Genomic DNA, 24,694 nt, shown 5'->3' with positions numbered 1-24,694 from the left:
TGTTTGACCAAGAAACAAAGCCTAGGCAAATGACAAGACTCTAGACAACGTGTGGAAGCTGAAGGTATTGCAACCTCAGCCCCATTAAATGTGGTTCACCTTTATCAATGGGTTCAAGTCGCGCATGGATATATATTTCCATTTTCAGTGATCAGATTTTCCTGCGCTTTTCGATGAAACGCACGTTCTGTTATAGTCACAGCCGTGATTTAACCAGTTTTATAAACGTCTGAGTGTTTTCTATCCACACATACTAATCATATGCATATACTATATTCCTGGCATGAGTAGCAGGGCGCTGAAATGTTGAGCGATTTTTAACAGAATGTTAAAAAAAATAGGGGGTAGGATTAACAGGTTAATCATAGCCTCAATTTTGTCCCGCACATTGAATATAGTTCTGGGGAGTCCCTGTAATATTAGAATCAGATCAGTCAGGCAAGAAAAACATCACCCAGATAGGCCAGTCATGAGAAACTCGTCATCATGCGTGACAAGTGAAAATTATGGTCAGTAAAGAAAACTTTAAACTCGTCACTCAATTTTAAAAAAACGTCAAAACTTTGCCCCTTGATAACCAACGCACTTCTGTATGTTGTAAAAGCGTTACATGGTCGCTGCCCATATTATTGCATAGTGCAGAAAATACACAAGAGTTCAGGGGCCTTGCTTTAATAAAGGTAACCAGTTTCACTATAGTGTCCAAAACATCTTTCAAGCTGTCAGGCATTCCCTTGGCAGCAATAGCCTCTATTGGATGCTGCAATGCCCAAGTGGTGTCGGGAGCAACTGCTTGCACACACGTTACCATTCCACTATGTCTCCCTGTCATGGCTTTTACGCCATCAGTACAGATATCAACACATCATGACCACCAAAGTCCATTTGATGTCACGAAGCTGTCCAGTACTTTAAAAAATATCCTGTTCTCCTGGTTTCTAGTGGTTTGCAGAAGATGTCGTCTCCTTAATTGACCCCCCATAAACATAAAGGACATATACCGGGAGCTGTGCCAGGCCCGCCACGTTTGTTGACACATCCAGCTGTAACACATAGAATTCACTGACTTGTATGCGAAGCAGTAATTGTTTCAAAACATCTCCTGCCATGTCACTGATGTGTTGTGAAACAATGTTGTTTGATGAAGGCATTGTCTGTATAGTTCTTATGGCCTTTTCCCCCAGCATTGTCCCAGCCATATCCGCAGCAACAGGAAGAATTAAGTCCTCCACAATAGTATGGGGCTTGCCTGTCCTAGCCACTCGGTAGCTCACCATATAAGACGCTTCTAGCCCCTTCTTATTAATAATGGTATCTGTTGCTTGCCGAAACTTGTCTTAATTCTTGCTCAAAAAACTCCTGTGGTTTATTTTTCAAATTGGCATGTTTTGTTTCTAAATGTCTGCACAAGAGTGAAGGTTTCATCGAGTTGTGAGATAGTACTTTTGCACATATAACACACTGCACATATAACACACTGTCCCTGTCTGTTGTTCGGTGCTTTCCCGGGTAAGGGGGCAGTAGCTCTTCGGCTGCATCAGATTCACAACTGTCATTGTCCATGCTAGCTGGGCTAACAACAATTGTATAATTACTGAAGAACAACTTGTGTTGCCGGCACGTGCAGGTGTAATACTGCTGGTAGTAGCAGTACTGCCAGTAGAGCTGGTATGTGTTTCTATGGAAGTGGGCCTTGCTTTTTTTAACCATTTATCCATTTTCGAGTAAACAAATTGAGCCGCAACTATAGGTCTGGTTACATACGGACCGTTAGTGGAATTTCCGCGAGAGAGTAACAGTTAATGTGATTGGATGTTAATTATTTGACTGGGCTACATGTATTTGACATTGTGTTGTTATTTCGCTGAACACTAGATGGTTTCATTTTATTTTTGGCAGTGAAATGAGGCTACTCAGGCAAGAGAAAAAAACTCACCCAAATGTATAACCTCGTTGGAAAATATAAATGGACTGTTTGAAAAGGTGAAGAATTGTATTTTTTATTACAAAAATAAATGTAAAAACATTTATATATATTTATTTTTTAAACTACTATTTAAAAAAAAAATATGAATCACATTTTTATTTGGCGTACCGCTGACGGCATTGTGTGTACCCCAGTTTGGGAATACCTGGTCTAAAGGATCAAATACAGATTCTTGTGTAGACCTGACAAAATGCTAAATGAGTGTAATTCGGGAAAACATTACCAAGTACTGAGAAACAATATAGCAATCCAGCCTCAGTACTTAATTTCAATTGACTCAATGTACTATGATGTTTCCCTTAGATACTGTACATGTCCAAATGCACTTCTAAAGACATCATCCAAATCATTCCATGACATGTCTTACCACAGATATGACACAGTTGTAAGAAATCTCTCTGAATTGTTTGTTGACATTGAAACAAAGTTAATCTTACTATCAGGTTAGATAAACTTTGCTCTACCATCATAGACCTAAAGTTATGCAATATGTTTTTTTCTTGGATTTAGCCAATGGCAAATGCGGAAAAACACCACTTACTGTTGCACTAATAAGAACCGTTTGCTGGCCCTTTCAGAGTGAGAGAACACCACCATTATCGCTGTTCCCGGATTTCTTAGGAATAAAGAAGTACTTTGATTTGCCATAGTGCCCACCAGGCCGTGTACCACTGGGGTGCTTGCTGATGTATTTTTTGCTTTACCTGCTGTCAGAATAAATGTAGACCGCATGGCTTCGAAGATAAGCTAGAGCCTTCAAAAACCTTTTCATGTCCAGAAAAAGTACATCCTTATTACTAAGCCTTCAAAAGTTACATATGCAGACAAATGTTAATTTTCAGACAGTTGCCATAAAGCATGCTTCTTGCATGTTTCGTCTAAATGAGAGGAAATTCTTAATTTATGCAGTATGGTGGCCGGTAGCCTAGTTGTTAGAGCATTGGGCAAGTAACCAAATGGTTGCTGGTTTGAATAACTGAGCCGACAAAGTGAAAAATGTGTCTGTGCCCTTGAGCAAGGCACTTAACCTTAATTTGGTCCAGGGGTGCCATACTACTACAGTATGGCTGTAAAACAACACATTTCACGGCGCCTATCCACTGTCCAGTATGTTACAATTAAACAAATGTGTGTATTCAGAGTTGAGCTCAAGGTCAAGACCTTCATTGAATGGCCTTAGTATCAATGATACTATAATTAGCATGCATTTAATTTCCTCCTGGGAAGTCATGTAAAAGTCACCCACGCCTGATACATGGTACTGTATCAGCATATCTACATTCAGTATCTCTCCAGGGAACTTCAGATACAAGATGTCTGCAGATTCAATTCATTTAAGGGCACCATATATGTCTAAATACATTGATTACTTTGAAAGATTTAGTTATGTACTGTAAAACTTTAAAGCAGAAAGATAACAGTGAGAGTTCAATCCAGTGTCATGCCCATTGTTCTAAGGTGTCATGATGTACTGTGCTGGATTGTGATGAGTATGAATGCGAGTGTCAGTGTGGGCCTGAATGTCAGTGCATGCATAAATACATTCCATGTAAAGGCATCAATAGAAGAAAGGCATTTCAATCATTTCTATGAAAAATAGTTATCTTCCTTTCTTAGAATTTGTATATATATATATATCATAAACTGTTGATATAGATACAGTATAGCCTACTATAGAATTTCATGAATCTACAGTATAAACTGTCTTCCTTGATGTGTTACAATAAAGCAACACCCAACTCAACAGATACCAATGTAAGTGTGCTCTTATTCAATGCAAATGTTACTTCTTTGGGCACCCGACTAAGTCTAAGGTCCCCTCCTACTCTTGTTTGTAGTACACAGTGGGGAAATGATCCATGCATGGAGTCTAGCACACAATGCCAGTCTAATTAGTCATTTCACAGAGCGTGGCACCAGTTCTCATAAACATATCGCTGGCTAACAAAGCAAGGTCATCCACTGCATCTGACCCTCTCATGACAAAACAATGAAGGTTGGCTCGATTATGTATATTACACGGTTTCCAGTCTCATTGTGACTAAAGACTCTTTCAAAGTAATGTAAATTCCCTAGATACACTTGTGAATTTACTCCTAATCCCCAGGTAATTGAAATGGTTGACTCAGCCATACAGTGAAAATTCCAATGTTCCACAGCCCTATGTATTGTAGCTTAAAGGCCAACTCCTTAATTTGAAATCAATAAAACAGCAACATTGCCACTTGGGTTCCTATAAAACTGAGGGATGTAAAACGTCCTTATATTTTGGGTTATGGTTGGCTTAGACAGTTGATCAAAGCTCATGACATGGGGCATTTATGAGTTATATTTGAATATATCATTAATTTACATTAATAAAAATGTCTGTAAATATCACAGAGTAGGCCTTTAAATAAGATGAGGTCATTCAAGCTGATAGACAGGTCTGATGTTATAGGCAGTCTATAGTCAACAACATGTTGTCATCCTAATCTGCTGGGGGTGTTTCAGAAACAAGTGTTTCACCAGGATCCCCCCCCACCCCCCACCTAGCAACCAATGCTAATTAAGACCACACATCTTAGATTTGCTGAGGTCAGAACGAGGGGTTTTAATTAAAATGCCATTGAGTTCGATTTGCACGTAGTGCACGAAGACCTACTCAGGTTGCACCACAGGCTAGATAGAGTTTTAATTAACTCTTATCTTAGCCCAATTTTTCCAGCTCGGGTCATCATCATAATTCCCCCACTATCTCCCTAATAATAAATTGAACAACACCTCTGTAAATCCAAGAGGCTGCGTGCATGTCAAAACAAACAGTGACCCCTATATCCCCAGTTCAGTCCACACCCAATCAATCTTCATGCATACAAATATGCATATTTCAGTGGATGCAATTAGGAGGACAATGCATTGGATGTGTTATGTCATATATGTACAGATATGTGCACTACGTCATTGCTCTCTCTCTCTCTCTCTCTCTCTTCTGTGTCACTGAGCCATTGCCATGGAGCCATTGGCTCAGTGACATGCAACCTCATTGGATAACACTGGGCAGGCTAGGCCAGCGCTCTTCTTTCACTGTGAGACTCGTCAATGTGCATTTTGCTAGCTGTCATTCAAATGGCGATGGACTGGAACTCAAATTGGCTGGAACTCAAATTGCTAGGGGGCTGGCTCAAGTGGGCCAAGCTTGCAGGACTCAAAATGGTGCTGCATAGCTTCTAGAAACGAGTAGCTTTCAAACTAGGGATTTAATGGCCAATGGAGGTAAAACAGTAATTCTGCTCATAGATTATGCATGTATGAACTACACATTGACACAACCAGCCCAAAGCGGGAGGTTAAAAAGATACTACAGTACGTAGTCGTCAGAGTAATGGAACGTGTCTTTTAGTATGTGGTCTGGGAGCCCTTGGATGTAGGTCTATGCTGGACAGAATTAAATAACATGCTTACAATAACAATGCTCAGTTGTCCTAGCACAGTAATGTGCACTGCATGGCGCTAAGACGCTGAGGACACATATGTGCTTATGATAATGCCATGGAAAGATGTCTCGGCAGAGCTATTCAACAACCAGCTTCTATTGTTTACACTATATACTGTACTCATTTTGTACATTGCAAAACAATGATGTATGGTAGCTACTGTAGGTATAGGTAAAATGTATTTACAGGGTTCTTGGGCTCCCGAGTGGCGCAGCGGTCTAAGGCACTGCATCTCAGTGCAAGAGGTGTCACTACAGTCCCTGGTTTAAATCCAGGCTGTATCACCTCTGACTGTGATTGGGAGTCCCATAGGGCGGCGTACAATTGGCCCAGTGTCGTCCGGAGTAGGCTGTCATTATAAATAAGAAGTTGTTCCTAACTGACTTGCCTAGTCAAATAAAGGTTAAAAATATAATCATAATTACACTTTTTACACATTTAAAAAAAAAACATGTAATAAAATATTGTTATACAATACATACTCACAAACTTTAGTGGGACTAAATATGTTGTCATTTACACATTGACATTGAGGCCTACAATGAGCTGAACACACAAAACCAAAAATATTATATCACTATTAGAAAATATTTCTCTCACATGCACACACACTAGGCTACAGTTCTGATATACAATAGTATAGCCTACCACTTATACTATTGAGCAGAGCATAGATCCAACTTGATATGTTCAGGAAGGTATGTTTCAGATGATTAGCTAAGCATTCCCAATACACAGTATTGAAATAATAATTGACTGCATTATGGTAGGCCTAATGATATAGGGACAAATCAAAATGTACATAATGATTACCTGGAGGAAAATGAGGGAGGGTCATGCTTTTTACTTTTCAGTCAAGGGGAGGCTTTAGTATTTTCTTTATCAAGTCCAGGGGAGGGTCATGTAATTTGTAATTGATGGAATTTCAATATTTCTCAGTGTTTTAGTATGAGTTGCTTATTAGGCTATATATTGATGTGTGCCTGATGCCGCCCCTCATCTATGATTCTCCACTGGGCTCGCAATATCAAGTGCGCCTATTGCCTATTTAGCATGGTCTCAATCAAATGTTCTATAACCTTGAGGCTATAGGCTATGAAATGCATGCTTGGAATAGCACAGAGCAAAGTTACGTTTCTAATATAGCTGATGGGATGGTGTAAATAAAACTACACACTGCAATGAAAATTCCAACACTGAGCCCTAACCTGCTCTACGGTGGCAGTTCAGGCCGAGAGTCAAAGGTTGATTGACCTCACAATAATCCAGATTGTAGTTACTTACATTGTAGCGCTGACACTTGAAACAGCAGCTGCGGCACAATCCATTGAAAACGGACAGCTCATGGTGCTGAAAGTAGGCAAATTCGAGTAGGCATAATTCAATCATCTTCATTTTAATTAGACTTTAACAACAAGAAGAGGGCTTTGTGTTGGAGCTTATTTCTAGCTTTTTTGGAAATAAAATAACAGGTAGGCCTACCTGTTTGACAGACAAAATGTGGCTATTTGATGGTCAAGTCCTCCACCCACCATGCACTCTTTAAATAGCGTACCTCTGTGTCAGTGAAGGGCTGTTAAAGCCAGGAATCGAATTGAGGGGGTAGGAGAGACTACGCAATAGGCCTACCTTTCATTTAAGGAAATGGCAAATAGCAGAGGCCCCTTTTATCTTAAGATTTTGAAGAATATAAAATGGAACTGATTGTATTAAGTGATCTATAACAGCACTTTGGTCCACAATGCTTTATGCTAGAAACAAGCTGTCAAGTACCCAGGAAAGACTGATGTAAATCCTTGTTTTGTTTCCTTGACATTCAGAGGCTGACTTTGCTTGGGAACTAATCTAATTCTGTCACAGTCAATTGATTAAGCTATTCACTTGCTGCACAACAGAAGATGTTTAATATATATTTTAGAAATATATATAGAAATATACTGAACAATAATATAAACACAACATCCAACAATTTCAACGGTTTTACAGTTACAGTTCATATACAGTTCATATACATTTCATAGGAAATCAGTCAATTAAAATAAATGAATTAGGCCCTAATCTATGGATTTCACATGACTGGGCAGGGGCACAGCCAAGGGTGGGCCTGGGAGGCCATAGACCCACCCACTGGGGAGCCAGCCAATCAGAATAAATGGGTTACTGGTCTCAGGTGAAGAAGCCCGCAGGTGAAGAAGCGGGATGTGGAAGTCCTGGGCGGGCGGGTTACACGTAGTCTGCGGTTGTGAGGCTGGTTCTCAAAATGACGTTGGAGGCGGCTTATGGTAGAGAAATTAACATTCAATTCTCAGGCAACAGCTCTGGTGGACATTCCTGCAGTCAGCATGCCAATTGCACGCTCCCTCAAACTTGAGGCATCTGTGGCATTGTGCTGTGTGACACAACTTCACATTTTAGAGTGGCCTTTCATTGTCCCCAGCACAATGTGCACCTGAGTAATGTTCATGCTGCACAATTTTTGAGAGAAATAAGTTTTTTGTGCATATGGAACATTTCTGGCATCTTTAATTTCATGAAACATAGGACCAATAAATTACATGTTGTGTTTATATTTTTGTTCAGTATATATACAATTGAAGGCGCAGGTCGGAGTCATTAAAACTCATTTTTCAACCACTCCACTAATTTCCTATTAACAAACTATAATTTTGGCAAGTAGGTTAGGACATCTACTTTGTGCATGACACAAGTCATTTTTCCAACAATTGTTTACAGACAGATTATTTCACTTATAATTCACTGTATCACAATTCCAGTGGGTCAGAAGTTTACATACACTAAGTTGACTGTGCCTTTAAACAGCTTGGAAAATTCCAGAAAATTATGGCATGGCTTTAGAAGCTTCTGATAGGCTAATTGACATAATTTGAGTCAATTGGGTGTACCTGTGGATGTATTTCATCATGTAGACCTCCACAAGTCTGGTTCATCCTTGGGAGCAATTTCCAAATGCCTGATGGTACCACGTTCATCTGTACAAACAATAGTACGCAAGTATAAACACCATGGGACCACGCAGCCATCATACTGCTCAGGAAAGAGACATGTTCTGTCTCCTAGAGATTAACGTACTTTGGTGCAAAATGTGCAAATCAATCCCACAACAACAGCAAGGGACCTTTTGAAGATGCTGGAGGAAACAAGTACAAAAGTATCTATGTCCACAGTAAAACAAGTCCTATATCGACATAACCTGAACAGCCGCTCAGCAAGGAAGAAGCCACTGCTCCAAAACCGCCATAAAAAAAAACAGAATACGGTTTGCAACTGCACATGGGGACAAAGACTGTACTTTCTGGAGAAATGTCCTCTGGTCTGATGAAACAAAAAATAGAACTGTTTAGCTGTAATGACCATCGTTATGTTTGGAGGAAAAGGGGGGAGGCTTTTATGCTGAAGAACACCATCCCAACGGTGAAGCACAGGGGTGGCAGCATTATGTTGTGGGGGTGCTTTGCTGCAGGAGGGACTGGTGCACTTCACAAAATAGATGGCATCATGAGGAGGGAAAAATACGTGGATATATTGAAGAAACATCTCAAGACATCAGTCAGGAAGTTAAAGCTTGGTCGCAAATGGGTCTTTAACATGGACAATGACCCCAAGTAAACTTCCAAAGTTGTGGTAAAATAGCTTCAGGACAACAAAGTCAAGGTATTGAAGTGGCCATCACAAAGCCCTGACCTCAATCCTATAGAAAATGTGTGGGTAGAACTGAAAAAGCATGTGCGAGCAAGGAGGCCTACAAACCTGATTCAGTTACACCAGCTCTGTCAGAAGGAATGGGCCAAAATTCACCCAACTTATTGTGGGAAGCTTGTGGAAGGCTACCCTAAATGTTTGACCCAAGTTAAACTATTTAAAAGCAATGCTACCAAGTACTAATCGAGTGTGCGTAAACTTCTGACTCACTGGGAATGTGATGAAAAAAATAAAAGCTGAAATAAATCAATCATTCTCTTCTGACATTTCACATTCTTAAAATAAACTGGTGATCCTAACTGACCTAAGACATTTTTACTAGGATTAAATGTCAGGAATTGTGAAAAACTGAGTTTAAATGTATTTGGCTAAGGTGTATGTAAACTTCCGACTTCAACTGTACGCACTACGGTTCAAAGGTTTGGGGTCACTTAGAGATTTCCTTGTTTTTGAAAGAAAAGCATATTTGTTTGTCCATTAATATATCAGCAAATATATCAGAAATAAAGTGTAGACGTTGTTAATGTTGTAAATGACTATTGTAGCTGGAAACTGATGATTTTTTATGGAATATCTACATAGGCGTACAGAGGCCCATTATCAGCAACCATCCCTCCTCCTGTGTTCCAATGGCACGTTGTGTTAGCAAATCCAAGTTTATCATTTTAAAAGGCTAATTGATCATTAGAAAACCATTTTTCAATAATGTTAGTACAGCTGAAAACTGTTGGGCTGATTAAAGAAACAACACAACTGGCCTTCTTTACACTAATTGAGTATCTGGAGCATCAGCATTTGCTGGTTCGATTACAGGCTCAAAATGGCCAGAAACAAAGAACTTTCTTCTAAAACTCCTCAATCTATTCTCGTTCTGAGAAATAATGGCTATTCCATGTGAGAAATTGACAAGGAACCAAAGATATCGTACAACGCTGTGTACTACTCCCTTAACTGTATTTCTGATCAATTTGAAGTTATTTTAATGGACATTTTTTTTTTTGCGTTTCTTTCAAAAACAAGGACATTTCTAAGTGACCCCCGGTAGAGTATATATTTAAAAATATATGTTTAAACCCAGACAGCTTTCAGTAAAAAACGTGTGACCTCTCGTTCCCCCGGATGAAGAGTAGCCAGCAATTAAAGCTTAATTTATTTCTGCATTGGTAGGACTACTTTGTCTGGTGTAGAATGGTAGGCATAACTTTTTGAAAGTACTATGCTCAGATTCCTATTATATGCAAAGGGGACAGTTTCGTTGCAATGATGAGCACATCTCTTTGTCCATTCTTAGCCTGAAATGTCGGTAATTTGTGTGGAATTAAAAAAAGATTCGGTTTACATGTCAAATGAGTAGAATTGCATGAAATGTTTATAAAATGCTTTTTATTTTAATCGGACCTGCAAATACGATGATAGATTAATGTAATGCTTTCACTATAAAGGAAATCTTTCTACCCCTACTCTTGTCCACGGTGGTCTGCGAACCCACAACCTTCTGGCCCACAGCCCTGTGCGCTATCAAAATCCCGCCTTACCATGTCATGCTTCCAACACCAGGAATAGTTTCTAACACTGCAGAAGGCTCTAGTCGGTCCAAGACGTGGGAGTAAATGGTAGACATGTTCTCTGCTATCCACCTTGTTTAAATTGTTATTTAGGGTATATAGGAGGGTCACTTTTTTTCAAGCGTTCACGGAGAGTAGCTAAAATCTCTTTTGATGGAGGTAGTGTAATCCATTTTCATTTCAGAGAGGTCCGATTTTCTCCATGTAAACATTATTATAAATAAAATAATTTATCTCTACAAATCACTTGCTTTATCATCCAATGGGGTATTAAAAATAGCGGGAGTATGGATGCTGCGCGGATGGCTCACATGGTTTTATAACCTGCGCAGGAGAGAACTGCAGACTTGCCTGTACGCGAGGCACACACTCGAATCAAGGAGTGCTTTCACCTGATTCCGCGGTGCTGGCTGGTTGGTGGATTTAGTTTATGTTCTTGATAAATAAGGATACAAAACTGATTTTAGAGCATACTAGTTTCTAGAGTCACTGCAGTGTTGTGCTGTATCGGGAGAACTACCCAAGTGGAGACTTTGCTGATGCATCTTTGCGCGAGCATCCATCTCTTGGCGATTACAAATAACATACACAAAGCTGGGGAGACGGTCTACATCAGCTTTCAGAAAACACACATCGCTTTTTTCCTCTGAAGCTTGTTGTAGCTGGAAATTTCTTGGAGATAGGTTACTAGAGGAACAGATATAGCTTACTTTTTGATATTCTCACCTTATAGTTGAGGCAAGCAAATAGAGGTCGACCACCAACCACAACAGCATTTCGAGTGGAGTTGAATTTCTGTGGGCATCACTATTTCGCACGGAGCAAGGAGTATTTGACATTCAAGTTTTTGTGGAAGTTGCGCACTGACGGAAAATGGGCATTTGTGGTTATTTTGTGGCGCCTTGGAAATGCCTTGTTGTCATCGGTGTAAGACTGTTATTCCTTGTACCTGCAGGAGTGCCAGCGAGGAGCGGGGATTCTTTTTCTAAGGACAACATCACTGTCAGACAAGGGGACAGTGCCGTCTTAAAGTAAGTCATTTCATTTGTACATTATTTCAATGCTTTCAAAGAACTATAATTGTCGAAAACAAGTGCCAATTTTTTTGGGGGGGGGGGATTCATTACAGTGTTCTTAATATCCACAAATATCCTTCGCAAGCATGATGTGCAATATGTTATTATTTATAATATATAATTAACTCTAACTGCGTCATTCTTTCATAATCTCAAGCAAGCCCTATAGCATGCAAAACGCAGACTTGCCTCTATTTTTGTCGTTCCATGTTATTGATAAGGTTAATGTCATTGTAATATTTTTAAGGATGCTGTGGGCATAGATACTGATATCGATGTGTGGGTGGGATAGGGTCGTCAGCTGATCATAATGCAATATTATAATATATTAACTGTTGTGGTATTGTTGTGCAAACATTTTGATTATCCAGTAACAGAATAGAAGATTCCATTATCCATTATGAAGTTCTCTCAGGGATGGCTCTCCAAGACTCCAGTATGTGTCCAGGAGTGGCCACCACAGGCAATTCTCTCTTTCTCCAGAATGGCTCCTACTTTGTATGGTGCCAGGCTCTTAGCAAAACCGGTCTGGAATGTGACATAAGATCCACTTTTCCTTCAGTCACCCAAGACATGAATACACACTTTGTCAGCTCTGCCCCCTTTCCTTATATCTTTCATGAATTGGGAGATTCAGATAGGATTTGATCACATCTCTCTCACTCACTGACAGACAGAGCTGTATACATTTTGTATGGGTTCCAGACATGATTGGTTACAAATAATGGAATAATCTATTGTCTTCTAGTCTGTTACTGGATAATCAAAATGTTTGTACAACAATACCACAACAGTTAATATAATATTACATTATGATCAGCTGACGACCCCATCCCACCCCCTACCCACACATTGTTATCAGTATCGAAGCCCACAGCATCCTTAAAAATATTTAAATGACATTAACTGAATCAATAACATGGAACAAATGATTTTGGAAGGAGATGTTTCAAGAGCAGATGTCCACATACTTTTGGTAATGTAGAGTATGTAGTGTATATATTTTAAATATTCTTTACTGCAACCGCCAACCACAGTAGGACTCAGGAGCCTGCTCTCAATGAGTGTTGACAGCCTGCTGCTGCCTGTTGCCACTCTGCTAATCATCAGATGTGAAGAGGAGAGGAAGTAACTGAGGCCCTGGCTTAATTGGGTAACTGGTTAATAAAATAAATTGCATAATAAATAAATGTGACTGGTCAACTGTGTGAGTGAGGGGCTGGCCCCAAGCCCGTAGCGGGCCCAAGAAGGAAGGCATAAATATAGAAATTATATAAATATTTGTATTATTATAATTTTGTATCCAATCACAGCAGCAGGCTCTCAATGTTTAATATACACCAGGCAGCATACTTTAGCCACAGAAAATCAATATAAAAAAATAACTGTGTATTAAGTTTTTATCACAAGCACATACCAAAATAAAGGAAACACCAACATAAAGTCTCTTTAAAAGGTGTTGGGCCACCAGGAGCTGCCAGATAAGCTTCAATGCACCTTGGCATAGATTCTACAAGTGGACCCAAACCATGACAGGAAAATGCACCCACACCACAACATACAGTTGTCATGACTTGCCATCCTGGATGGAGATCAAAGGTGCCGGCTAACCAAAGGTTTCAAGACGCCCCCTCCTGGGGGAGTTGGCCAGTTTTATGACGGTCGTAAATACCTTGCAGGAACTATCTCTCCTTGACCATGCAGTATTGAGGGGAAAGAACCCTTTTGTTACAAGGAGATTCCTCCTGCCAAAACTACAACATCCAAAAATGGCTAATGGAACAATATTTCCAACACAAAGAATGTGGGAAATGGTCAGGAGGGACGTAAAGAACTATTATGTTAGATCATTTATTGTTTGGTGATATCGACAGATAGCCTAGGGGGCGGCAGGTAGCCTAGTGCGTTGGGCCAGTAACCATAAGGTTGCTCAATCGAATCCCCGAGCTGACAAGGTAAAAATCTATCGTTCTGCTCCTGAACAAGGCAGTTAACCCACTGTTCCCTGGTAGGCCATCATTGTAAATAATAATTTGTTCTTAACTGACTTGCCAAGTTAAATAAAGGTTCAAATTAAAAATATCATTAAAGACATTATAATGGAAACATTGGAACTTTAAGAGCTTTCACAATGTTTGTCAGTTACATCTAAATGTTGTAAAACTTATATGATTAAATATACAACTATTTGTGAGAAGATGAAATGTGACTTTAGCCTTCTAAATGACAATTGTTTTTCATGTAAAGTTTTACCCAGTCAGTAACCACTCCCACGTGAGCACAGACATTATGCCAAAAGGATGGATCGCCCATTTTTCCAGACTGCTTATAAAAGGACTCGTAATGAAATGTACATTAGACCAGACAGCATGGAGCGGTGGCTACATGGCTGAGAAATAGTTTTAAACTAAAGACCAGTATACGGACGGTAAGCCAGAAGTCACAAATGGTTTAAAACTACTAGACCAGAAAGCATCGAGCTGTGGCTACACGTGTAAAATGGTTAGACTGTACCAGACAGATGGTAAGACACTCTGAAACTCAACAGAGAAGAAGACTAGATATGCACCGCCTGCAGCTCTGCATGTAACGTAGTGTAAGAAACTCGACTGAAGACGAGAAAAGAACATTTCCCTATCAAACGACCATGTATCCATCCTAACAGATACTTCAAGAACAAAGGAAACCTACTACAACTACTAAGGACATGGTGACCTCTGGTGGCCAACCAGACACTTACACAACCAGAGACTTTCTGTCAAACTATTCGTCATAGACTGATCTGGCGAATTCAACAGAGAGAGACAAAGATATAGAAGCGTAAATATGTACATTGCATTTCTAAATCCGAATGAGTGGTTGTTAGGGTGCTAAATATCCACATTTAAATTGCTTTGTCTCTCCTTCTCCCACTCTTTCTTTCCCCACCCCTTCATTATGTAACCAGCCGTCATATCGGGTTAGTCCACTAGGGACTTTTCATTGCATTATGTAGTAATCAATGTATAATCTATCCTGTGTGTGTGTTTATGTAATTCTGGGTGATTTAGTTATTTAGTAAATAAATAATTAAGCCAATTTGTGTATGTACTGTATGGCATTGTGTGGGCGAGCAGTTTGCTGATGTCAATGTTGTGAACAGAGTTCCCCATGGTGGTGGTGGGGTTATGGTATGGGCAGGCATAAGCGACAAACAACTAATACAATTGCATTTTATCAATGGCAATTTGAATGCACAGAGATATAGTGACGAGATCTTTAGGCCCATTGTCGTGCCATTCATCCGACGCCATCACCATGTTTCAGCATAATAATGCATGGCCCCATGTAGCAAGGATCTTTACACAATTCATGGAGCTGAAAATGTTCATTCTTCTGTGGCCTGCATACTCACCAGACATGTCACCCGTTGAGCTTGTTTGGGATGCTCTGGATCGATGTGTATGACGGCGCGTTCCAGTTCCTACCAATATCCAGCAACTTCCCATGCCAATATCCAGCAACTTCCCATGCTAATATCCAGCAACTTCCCTCAGCCATTGAAGAGGAATGGAACAACATTCCACAGGCCACAATCAACAGCCTGATCAACTCAATGCGAAGAAGATGTGTCGTGCTGCATAAGGCAAGTGGTGGTCACACCAGAGACTGACTGGATTTCTGATACAGCTACTTTAAAAAAAAGATATCTGTGACCAACAGAAGCATATCTGTATTCCCAGTCATGTGAAATCCATAGATTAGGGCCTAATTAATGTATTTCAATTGACTGATTTCCTTATGAACTGTAAAATCGTTGAAATTGTTGCGTTTATATTTTTGTTCCTTGTATATACTGTGTGTGTGTGTGTGTATATGTATAAACAATGGGGAGAACAAGTATTTGAAACCCTGCCGATTTTGCAGGTTTTCCTACTTAAAAAGCATGTAGAGATCTGTAATTTTTATTATAGGTACACTTCAACTATGAGAGACGGAATCTAAAACAAAAATCCAGAAAATCACATTGTATGATTTTTAAGTAATTAATTAGAATTAATTTGCATTTCCTGTCATAGGTCAGTTAGGATCACCACTTTATTTTAAGAATGTGAAATGTCAGAATATTAGTAGAGAGCAATTTATTTAAGCTTTTATTTCTTTCATTACATTCCCAGTGGGTCAGAAGTTTACATACACTCAATTAGTACTTGGTAGCGTTGCCTTTAAATTGTTTAACTTGGGTCAAACGTTTAGGGTAGCCTTCCACAAGCTTCCCACAATACGTTGGGTGAATTTTGGCCCTTTCCTCCTGACAGAGCTGGTGTAACTGAGTCAGGTTTGTAGGCCTCCTTGCTCGCACACGCTTTTTCAGTTCTACCCACACATTTTCTATAGGATTCAGGTCAGGGCTTTGTGATGGCCACTCCAATACCTTGACTTTGTTGTCCTTGAGCCATTTTGCCACCACTTTGGAAGTATGCTTGGGGTCATTGTCCCATTTGCGACCAAGCTTTGACTTCCTGACCGCTGTCTCGAGATGTTGCTTCAATATATCCACGTAATTGTCCTCCTTCATGATGCTATCTATTTTGTGAAGTGCACCAGTCCCTCCTGCAGCAAAGCACCCCCACAACATGATGCTGCCACCCCCGTGCTTCACCGTTGGGATGGTGTTCTTCGGCTTGCAAGCCTCCCCCTTTTTCCTCCAAACATAACGATGGTCATTACAGCCAAACAGTTCTATTTTTGTTTCATCAGACCAGAGGATATTTCTCCAGAAAGCACAGTCTTTGTCCGCATGTGCAGTTGCAAATCATAGTCTGGCTTTTTTATGGCGGTTTTGGAACATTGGCTTCTTCCTTGCTGAGCGGCCTTTCAGGTTATATTGATATAGGACTTGTTTTACTGTGGATATAGATACTTTTGTTCCTGTTTCCTCCCTTATCTTCACAAGGTCCTTTGCTGTTGTTGTGGGATTGATTTGCACTTTTTGCACCAAAGTACGTTCATCTCTAGGAGACAGAACACGTCTCCTTCCTGCACAGCATGAGGGCTGCGTGGTCCCATGGTGTGTATACTTGCGTACTATTGTTTGTACAGATGAATGTGGTACCTTCAGGCGTTTAGAAATTGCTCCCAAGGATGAACCAGACTTGCAGAGTTTATATTTTTTTTTAGTTGAGGTCTTGGCTGATTTCTTTTGATTTTCTCATGATGTCAAGCAAAGAGGCACTGAGTTTGAAGGTAGGCCTTAATATACATCCATGGGCACACCTCCAATTGGCTCAAATTATGTAAATTTGCCTATCAGAAGCTTCTAAAGCCATGATATCATTTTCTGGAATTTTCCAAGCTGTTGAAGGCCACAGTCAACTTAGTGTATGTAAACTTCTGACCCACTGGAATTGTGATACAGTGAATTATAAGTGAAATAATCTGTCTGTAAACAATTGTTGGAAAAATTACTTGTGTCATGCTCAAAGTAGATGTCCTAACCGACTTGCCAAAACTATAGTTTGTTAACAAGACATTTGTGGAGATGTTGAAAACACGTTTTAATGACTCCAATCTAAGTGTATGTGAACTTCCGACTTCAACTGTGGGTTTCCTCACGGACATAACAGCAAAACTGAACGAGCTCAACTATGAGCTTCAGGGAAAGACAAAGATGTGGCACACGTGATCAGCCCTGTCAATGCCTTTAAGGCCAAGGTGGGTGTGTGGGCCTCTCAGCTGAGGAATGGAAGGCTGGTGCACTTTCCAAACTTGGAGGAAATGTCGCAAAACATCGGAAACAAAGATGCTAGAATTCTGTGCCGACCTGGAGAAACTGGCATCCGAATTCAACAGGCGTTTTCAGGAGTTAAATGACATAGGGGAGGTTGTTACATTTATCTCAAACCCTTTCTTCCCCGTTGAGATTGATGTGTGCGCCAGATTACAGCAAGTATTTGCTTTACCAATCAGAGTTGACATGGAGATAATTTAATTGCAAAATGACATCGAGTTGAAAGCAAGAGAAAGTGACTTTTAGGGTCTTTTGGGGGTAAACACTGAAAAATGTTCCCTCCTTTCATCCTGCGCACTTAAGGTGAAGGCCTACTTTGGATCAACATATCTCAGAATGGCCTTTTCACAGATTAAAATAATCAAGTCAAAGAACAGGTCTTGTCTAACTAATAGACATCTCACAGACAGTGTCAAACTTGCTGTGTCAAACTATGAGCCAGACTACAGAGCACTTGCTGACGGTGTGCAATCACAGCCGTCACATTGTGCGGGGAGGGGATCTCATCCACAGCCATCAGAGTGAGTATTGCCCATTTGAAATCTGTTGTAGGTTATATTGCTTACAAAAGGATATGATCTGTGTTGTGAAGTCAGAAAAAAAAGAAACAGCCCTTTTTCAGGACCCTGTCTTTCAAAGATAATTCGTAAAAGTCCAAAGAACTTTACAGATCTTCATTTGAAAGGGTTTAAACAGTTTAAGCTGTTTCCCATGCTTGTTCAATGAACCATAAACAATTCATGAACATGCACCTGTGGAACGGTCATTAAGACACTAACAGCTTACAGATGGTAGGAAATTAAGGTCACAGTTGTGAAAACTTAGGACACTAAAGAGGCCTTTCTACTGACTGAAAAACACCAAAAGAAAGATGCCCAGGGGCCCTGGAGGAAGCATGAGGACTGCAGATGTGACCTGGGCAATAAATTGCAATGTCCGTAACTGTGAGACACCTAAGACAGCACTACAGGGAGACAGGACACACATCTGATGGTCCTCACAGTGGCAGACCACGTGTAACAACACCTGCACAGGATCGGTACATCCGAACATCACACACAGGAAAAGGATGGCAACAACTGCCCGAGTTACACCAGGAACGCACAATCCCTCCATTAGTGCTCAGACTGTCCGCAATAGGCTGAGGGAGGCTGGACTGAGGGCTTGTAGTCCTGTTGTAAGGCAGGTCCACACCAGACATCACCGGCAACAACGTCGCCTATTGCACAAACCCACCGACGCTTGTCCAGACAGGACTGGCAAAAAGTGCTCTTCACTGACGAGTTGCGGTTTTGTCTCACCAGGGGTGACGGTCGGATTCGCGTTTATCGTCGAAGGAATGAGCGTTATACCGAGGCCTGTAGTTTGGAGGTGGAGGGTCCATCATGGTCTGGGGCGATGTGTCACAGCATCATCGGACTGAGCTTGTTGTCATTGCAGGCAATCTCAACGCTGTGCATTACAGGGAAGACATCCTCCTCCCTCATGTGGTTCCATTCCTGCAGGCTCATCCCGACATGACCCTCCTAGCATGACAATGCCACCAGCCGTACTGCTCGTTCTGTGCGTGATTTCCTGCAAGACATGAATGTCAGTGTTCTGCCATGGCCAGCGAAGAGCCTGGATCTCAATCCCATTGAGCAAGTCTGGGGCCTGTTGGATCAGAGTGCTAGGGCCATTCCCCACAGAAATGTCCAGGAACTTGCAGGTGCCTTGGTGGAATAGTGGGGTAACGTGTCACAGCAAGAACTGGCAAATCTGGTGCAGTCCATGAGGTGGATTAAGTACTGCATTACTTAATGCAGCTGGTGGCCACAGCAAATACTGATTGGTACTTTTGATTTTGACCCCACCTTTGGGGACACTTAATTCCATTTATGTTAGTCACAGACAGGTTTTCACTCAAAATCTCACGATACATGGCCCCATTCATTCTTTCCTTTACACGGATCAGTCGTCCTGGTCCCTTTGCAGAAAAACAGGTCCAAAGCATGATGTTTCCACCCCCGTGCTTCACAGTAGGTATGGTGTTCTTTGGATGCAACTCAGAATTCTTTGTCCTCCAAACACGACGAGTTGAGTTTTTACCAAAAAGTTCTATTTTGGTTTCATCTGACCATATGACATTCTCCCAATCTTCTTCTGGATCATCCAAATGCTCTCTAGCAAACTTCAGACGGGCCTGGACATGTACTGGCCTAAACAGAGGGCCACGTCTGGCAGTGCAGGATTTGAGTCCCTGGCGGCGTAGTGTGTTACTGATGGCAGGCTTTGTTACTTTGGTCACAGCTCTCTGCATGTCATTCACTATGTCCCCCCGTGTGGTTCTGGGATTTTTGCTCACCGTTCTTGTGATCATTTTGACCCCACGAGGGAGATTATCAGTGGTCTTGTATGTCTTCCATTTCCTAATAATAGGTTAACCAAGCTGCTTACCTATTGCATATTCAGTCTTCCCGGCCTGGTGCAGGTCAACAATTTTGTTTATGGTGTCCTTTGACAGCTCTTTGGTCTTGGCCATAGTGGAGTTTGGAGTGTGACTGTTTGAGGTTGTGGACAGGTGTCTTTTATACTGATAACAAGTTCAAACAGGTGCCATTAATACAGGTAACGAGTGGAGGACAGAGGAGCCTCTTAACGAAGAAGTTACAGGTCTGTGAGAGCCAGAAATCTTTCGTGTTTGTAGGTGACCAAATACTTATTTTCCACCATAATTTGCAAATAAATTCATGAAAAATCCTACAATGTGATTTTCTGGATTTTTTTCCCTCATTTTGTCTGTCATCGTTGAAGTGTACCAATGATGAAAATTACAGGAGAACTTGCACAATTGGTGGCTGACTAAATACTTTTTTGCCCCACTGTATATTCTAACTTTGGCTACCACATGTTTCAGGAAATAGTACAGAGGCTCAGCTTCCGATAAGAGTGCACTTTAAGCACTGTCACCAGTAAAGAAGATTGCAACCTTGAGGAAATGTGGCCATTTAGAAATGTGTCAGCCATACTCACAACAAGTGTCATGGCTGTTGCTGGTGTCCTCTGTCACCCATAACCAGTGGCAAAGACCTGCATGTACACAAAAGCAAAGAGACACACAAAAAAGTTCTCTATAGCTAAACTGCACAGCAAAATCACAAGTATCAATCAGTGGAGGCTACTGAGGGGAGGATGGCTAATAATAATAATGTCTGGAACTGCTCAAATGGAATGGCATCAAACACATGGCAACCATGTGTTTGATGTTTTTGATACCATTCTCCCAATTAAGTTGCCAACAACCTCCTGTGGTATCAGTGATACATGTATTGGAATTACCAACAAAACCAAGGAGTGCACGAGAAAATAGTATTTGATTTCAATGTTTGTGCTAATTTGCTCCGTTCGACTTCCTGTCTGTGGCAGCATGGCGCCCGTATTGCGAGGCTGATTAGCTAGGACAAACATGTGTTTGTAATCCTTGTCTGATTTTGTTCTGGGGAGGCAGGTAGCATCTAACTGGATTCAATACTTTCTTGTGCACTGCTTGGTATATAAAAGGATGCCGATTTAGTAAGAACTGTCTACCGATTAGACATACCTTACAGCGTGGGAAAAGTGTTGCTTAACTGGTACAGTCACAGGTTCAGACTTGTGTTTTGTTCTAGGTCTGTATTCTGGGCTAACCAGGATATTGCTGCAGCAAAAAGTAAAAGTAGGCAACTGCTGCAGGTAATTGTAATCACTGTCAAATATACGGCAATAATATATACCAGTAGTTGAATTCTCAGATAGTAACACATCTTCTGTAATAAAATTGAATCAAATGGTCAGTAGAATTCGTCTTGCACATTCAGAAATGAAAAGCTCACATTTCAATCACATCGGAAACATTTTTCTCCACATGACATTGATGATCTCGTAATGTTTTAGAAACAAAGGACCATTCATTCGACCATTCCTTGAAGAACAAAAAGACAACCAGAAAATCAATGCTTTGTTATATCAAACATTCAACAAGACATTGGGAATTGGAAAGGACCATTCAACAAGACATCTGGAAGCACAGCAGAAAATAGATTATTAACCAAATGCATAGCAATTCAAAGGATGAGAAAACCCTTTGAGATGGATGTGAACACTGTGTGGGACAATAACCATATTATCCTAGACTCCTGCAACATGCAATGATCAGCGGCGTGTATTCATAGATGCCAAGGGAAGCACAAAAAATGGACAAAAATATATAAAAACAATGTGTATTTCATCTCTGTGTTAAATATTTCTTCATCAATTCAAAGAGGCTAAATCTATCTCACCGGAGAAAGCATACAAGAGAGAAAAACAGCGCCCCTCTGTCTCGCCCATCTATCTGATGTTGTCTGGTAAAAAAAGACTATGACATTGTTGCCACCCGTAGCATTGAATGCAAGGGAAGCTTGCAATCATTTGGCCTCCCTTGATCACATCACATCTAAAGCAAAACGCCATTGACGTTAAAAAAAACGTAAATTGTTGCATCTTGTTGTGTCATTGTTCTCCAGTGGCTATCTAGCTAAAATTGGCACTCCTAAATTAACCATGGATGAAGATAGGGATTTGTACTTCTGTTTTTTCTTAATTTTCCATACTGGCCAATGATTAAAACGTAGATTCGGATTCTACCATAAATTCATATATTGTGCCCCTGGCCTAACAGGATGGAAGTTCAATATGTAGCTAGATTTAATAGGCTAATGTTAACTAGCTGGCTAATCGTTGCCCATGAAAGGAAGTGTTGTGGAAATTACCACCAGGGACATTGGAGGTCAATCTTAAATTAATAATTCTTTATTATCAGCAAGCTGGAGAGGTTCAAACAAACTTAATGTACCAAGCAGTACACGTCTGTCAGGAGCTCCGACGGGGCAGTCCCATTCATTTCCTTATATATTGCTTACACAGACAAGTTATATTTGCATGATTTACGTTATTGATAATTATATCATAATTAACGTTTGGTTCATGTATGTAACCGACCAATACCTCACGAGGCGTATTCTCTCCAAACTGAGACATTGAAACTGAGATATCCCTTTACATTCTCAAAGCAAGGTTCTGGGCATACTGCCAAATTTCTTATACTGATGGTGAGGATTCCTCCCAAGCACAGTCAGTCACTCGCATGAACCTAGTCGAATTGGTTATTAGAAAAGCACAAACAGAACATTTTCCGTCACAGAAGTTAGGCTGGCGAACAAGCATTTTAGCCATGTAACCTAGGACAACATAAATGAAAAACCTGTACTGTATGACAACATGAAAGAGAGGAGGATGGCGTTGCCGTTTCTCTACAAGTAGGGTGAGTCAACATGTTTTTTCTACTTGCACGCATGCATATCAGAACCATGGACAGCCACATCATATTTAGCTTACGTTGATCGGACTAAATTCATTTTGGTATCTTTTAGTTGTTACTGTATTAGACAAAACATTGGTGATGTTATGATGAAGTTGAAATGGTGCAGGAATAGTGAAGGCAGCTCCTGTTTTCTTTGCGACTTGCGTTAACTCTCAGTGGTTCTAAATCAATAGTTGTTTCGTAGTCCGAAAATCTGCGAAAAATGTACTTGCTTGACCATGTTGTAAGTCATCTAACTATTTGTTACATGCAATATGCTTTGTGGACTTCACCGGACAGAGGCTGCTCTCCGGTTTTGTGATGAAACAAAGGTGTGATTGAATTTATTCTTCCATTGTGTCTTCTTATTGTCTGAGCCTTAGGGCTATATATCACGTTGGAAACAGGTTAAAGAGCAAACAACAAAATGATTACAACACAGGCTGTAATATGGAATCATATTCTGGGAAAGTGGGTTATGCTTGCTGTTGAGAACACAGGATAGAAAGGTTACCAGAAATCAGTATAATAGGAATATAATTCACCCAAATGAACAACCATTCTATGATTGAAACCTTTTGAACCTCAACATTGGTCTGCAGTACACCCTTAGTACATTAAATAATTGTTCAAGGCCAAGAGTAAGAATCAATATCACAGGCCTCACTTTGGCCCATAATTGACTTGTAACCGTAAGAAAAGTTCATCAGCATTGGAGTCAGATTAAAACAATTGGTACAGATCATCATGTCAAACTTGTTAGGTAACGGACATACATTGAAAGCCTCGTATGACACGTATGCCCTCACACAAACATACATCTGGAACACCCATGCCCTCACACAAAAATACATCTGGAACACCCATGCCCTCACACAAACATACATCTGGAACACCCATGCCCTCACACAAACATACATCTGGAACACCCATGCCCTCACACAAACATACATCTGGAACACCCATGCCGTCACACAAACATACATCTGGAACACCATGCCCTCACACAAACATACATCTGGAACACCCATGCCCTCACACAAACATACATCTGGAACACCCATGCCCTCACACAAACATAAATCTGGAACACCCATGCCCTCACACAAACATACATCTGGAACACCCATGCCCTCACACAAACATACATCTGGAACACCCATGCCCTCACACAAACATAAATCTGGAACACCCATGCCCTCACACAAACATAAATCTGGAACACCCATGCCCTCACACAAACATAAATCTGGAACACCATGCCCTCACACAAACATAAATCTGGAACACCATGCCCTCACACAAACATACATCTGGAACACCCATGCCCTCACACAAACATACATCTGGAACACCCATGCCCAATTTCCTGCAGAGATGTAAAGCCCATGGCAGAATTCAACATTACGCCTTTATATTCATGATATAAAGAAAATCTATTAACCTTTGGAAGAAATACAAGGGAATTACCAAGAGGAGCCTGTTGTATTGTGCAAGAATAATATGACATTCATTAGAGACAATTCCAGAAATGAAATCAAATGGAATATTAGACATTTTGTTGTTTTTACAACCAGTATCGGGATTTCAGTATAAACTGTAGGGAATTACTTTTTAAGTGGTTTTGAAGGTATAAAAAAATGACTTTACAATAAACTTTGAATTTCCCTCTCCAGAAAGACAGAAGTAACTTAAATCACATGCAACAATATGGCCTCCTAGCATTTTCCTTCTGCAGTGT

The 24,694-nt window shown here is 40.6% G+C and overlaps 1 protein-coding gene across 2 annotated transcripts in view; it reads left to right on the top strand.

The window, feature by feature from the left end:
• Positions 1-24,694, top strand: part of LOC118389959 (opioid-binding protein/cell adhesion molecule-like) — a 351,866-nt gene that overhangs the window by 169,416 nt on the left and 157,756 nt on the right. The window contains exon 2 of one of the 2 annotated variants that reach the window (XM_035780004.2): positions 11,704-11,779. In XM_035780004.2, the coding sequence (XP_035635897.1) occupies positions 11,704-11,779 (76 nt within the window). Of the gene's footprint in view, positions 1-11,171; positions 11,780-24,694 lie in introns of those variants that run through there. The other variant, XM_035780003.1, reaches the window with a different exon arrangement.

This window comes from Oncorhynchus keta, chromosome 11 (assembly GCF_023373465.1).
Source record: "Oncorhynchus keta strain PuntledgeMale-10-30-2019 chromosome 11, Oket_V2, whole genome shotgun sequence".
Lineage (NCBI taxonomy): Eukaryota > Metazoa > Chordata > Actinopteri > Salmoniformes > Salmonidae > Oncorhynchus > Oncorhynchus keta.
Note: the sequence above shows the minus strand (reverse complement) of the source record. Positions and strands in the feature narration are given on the sequence as shown.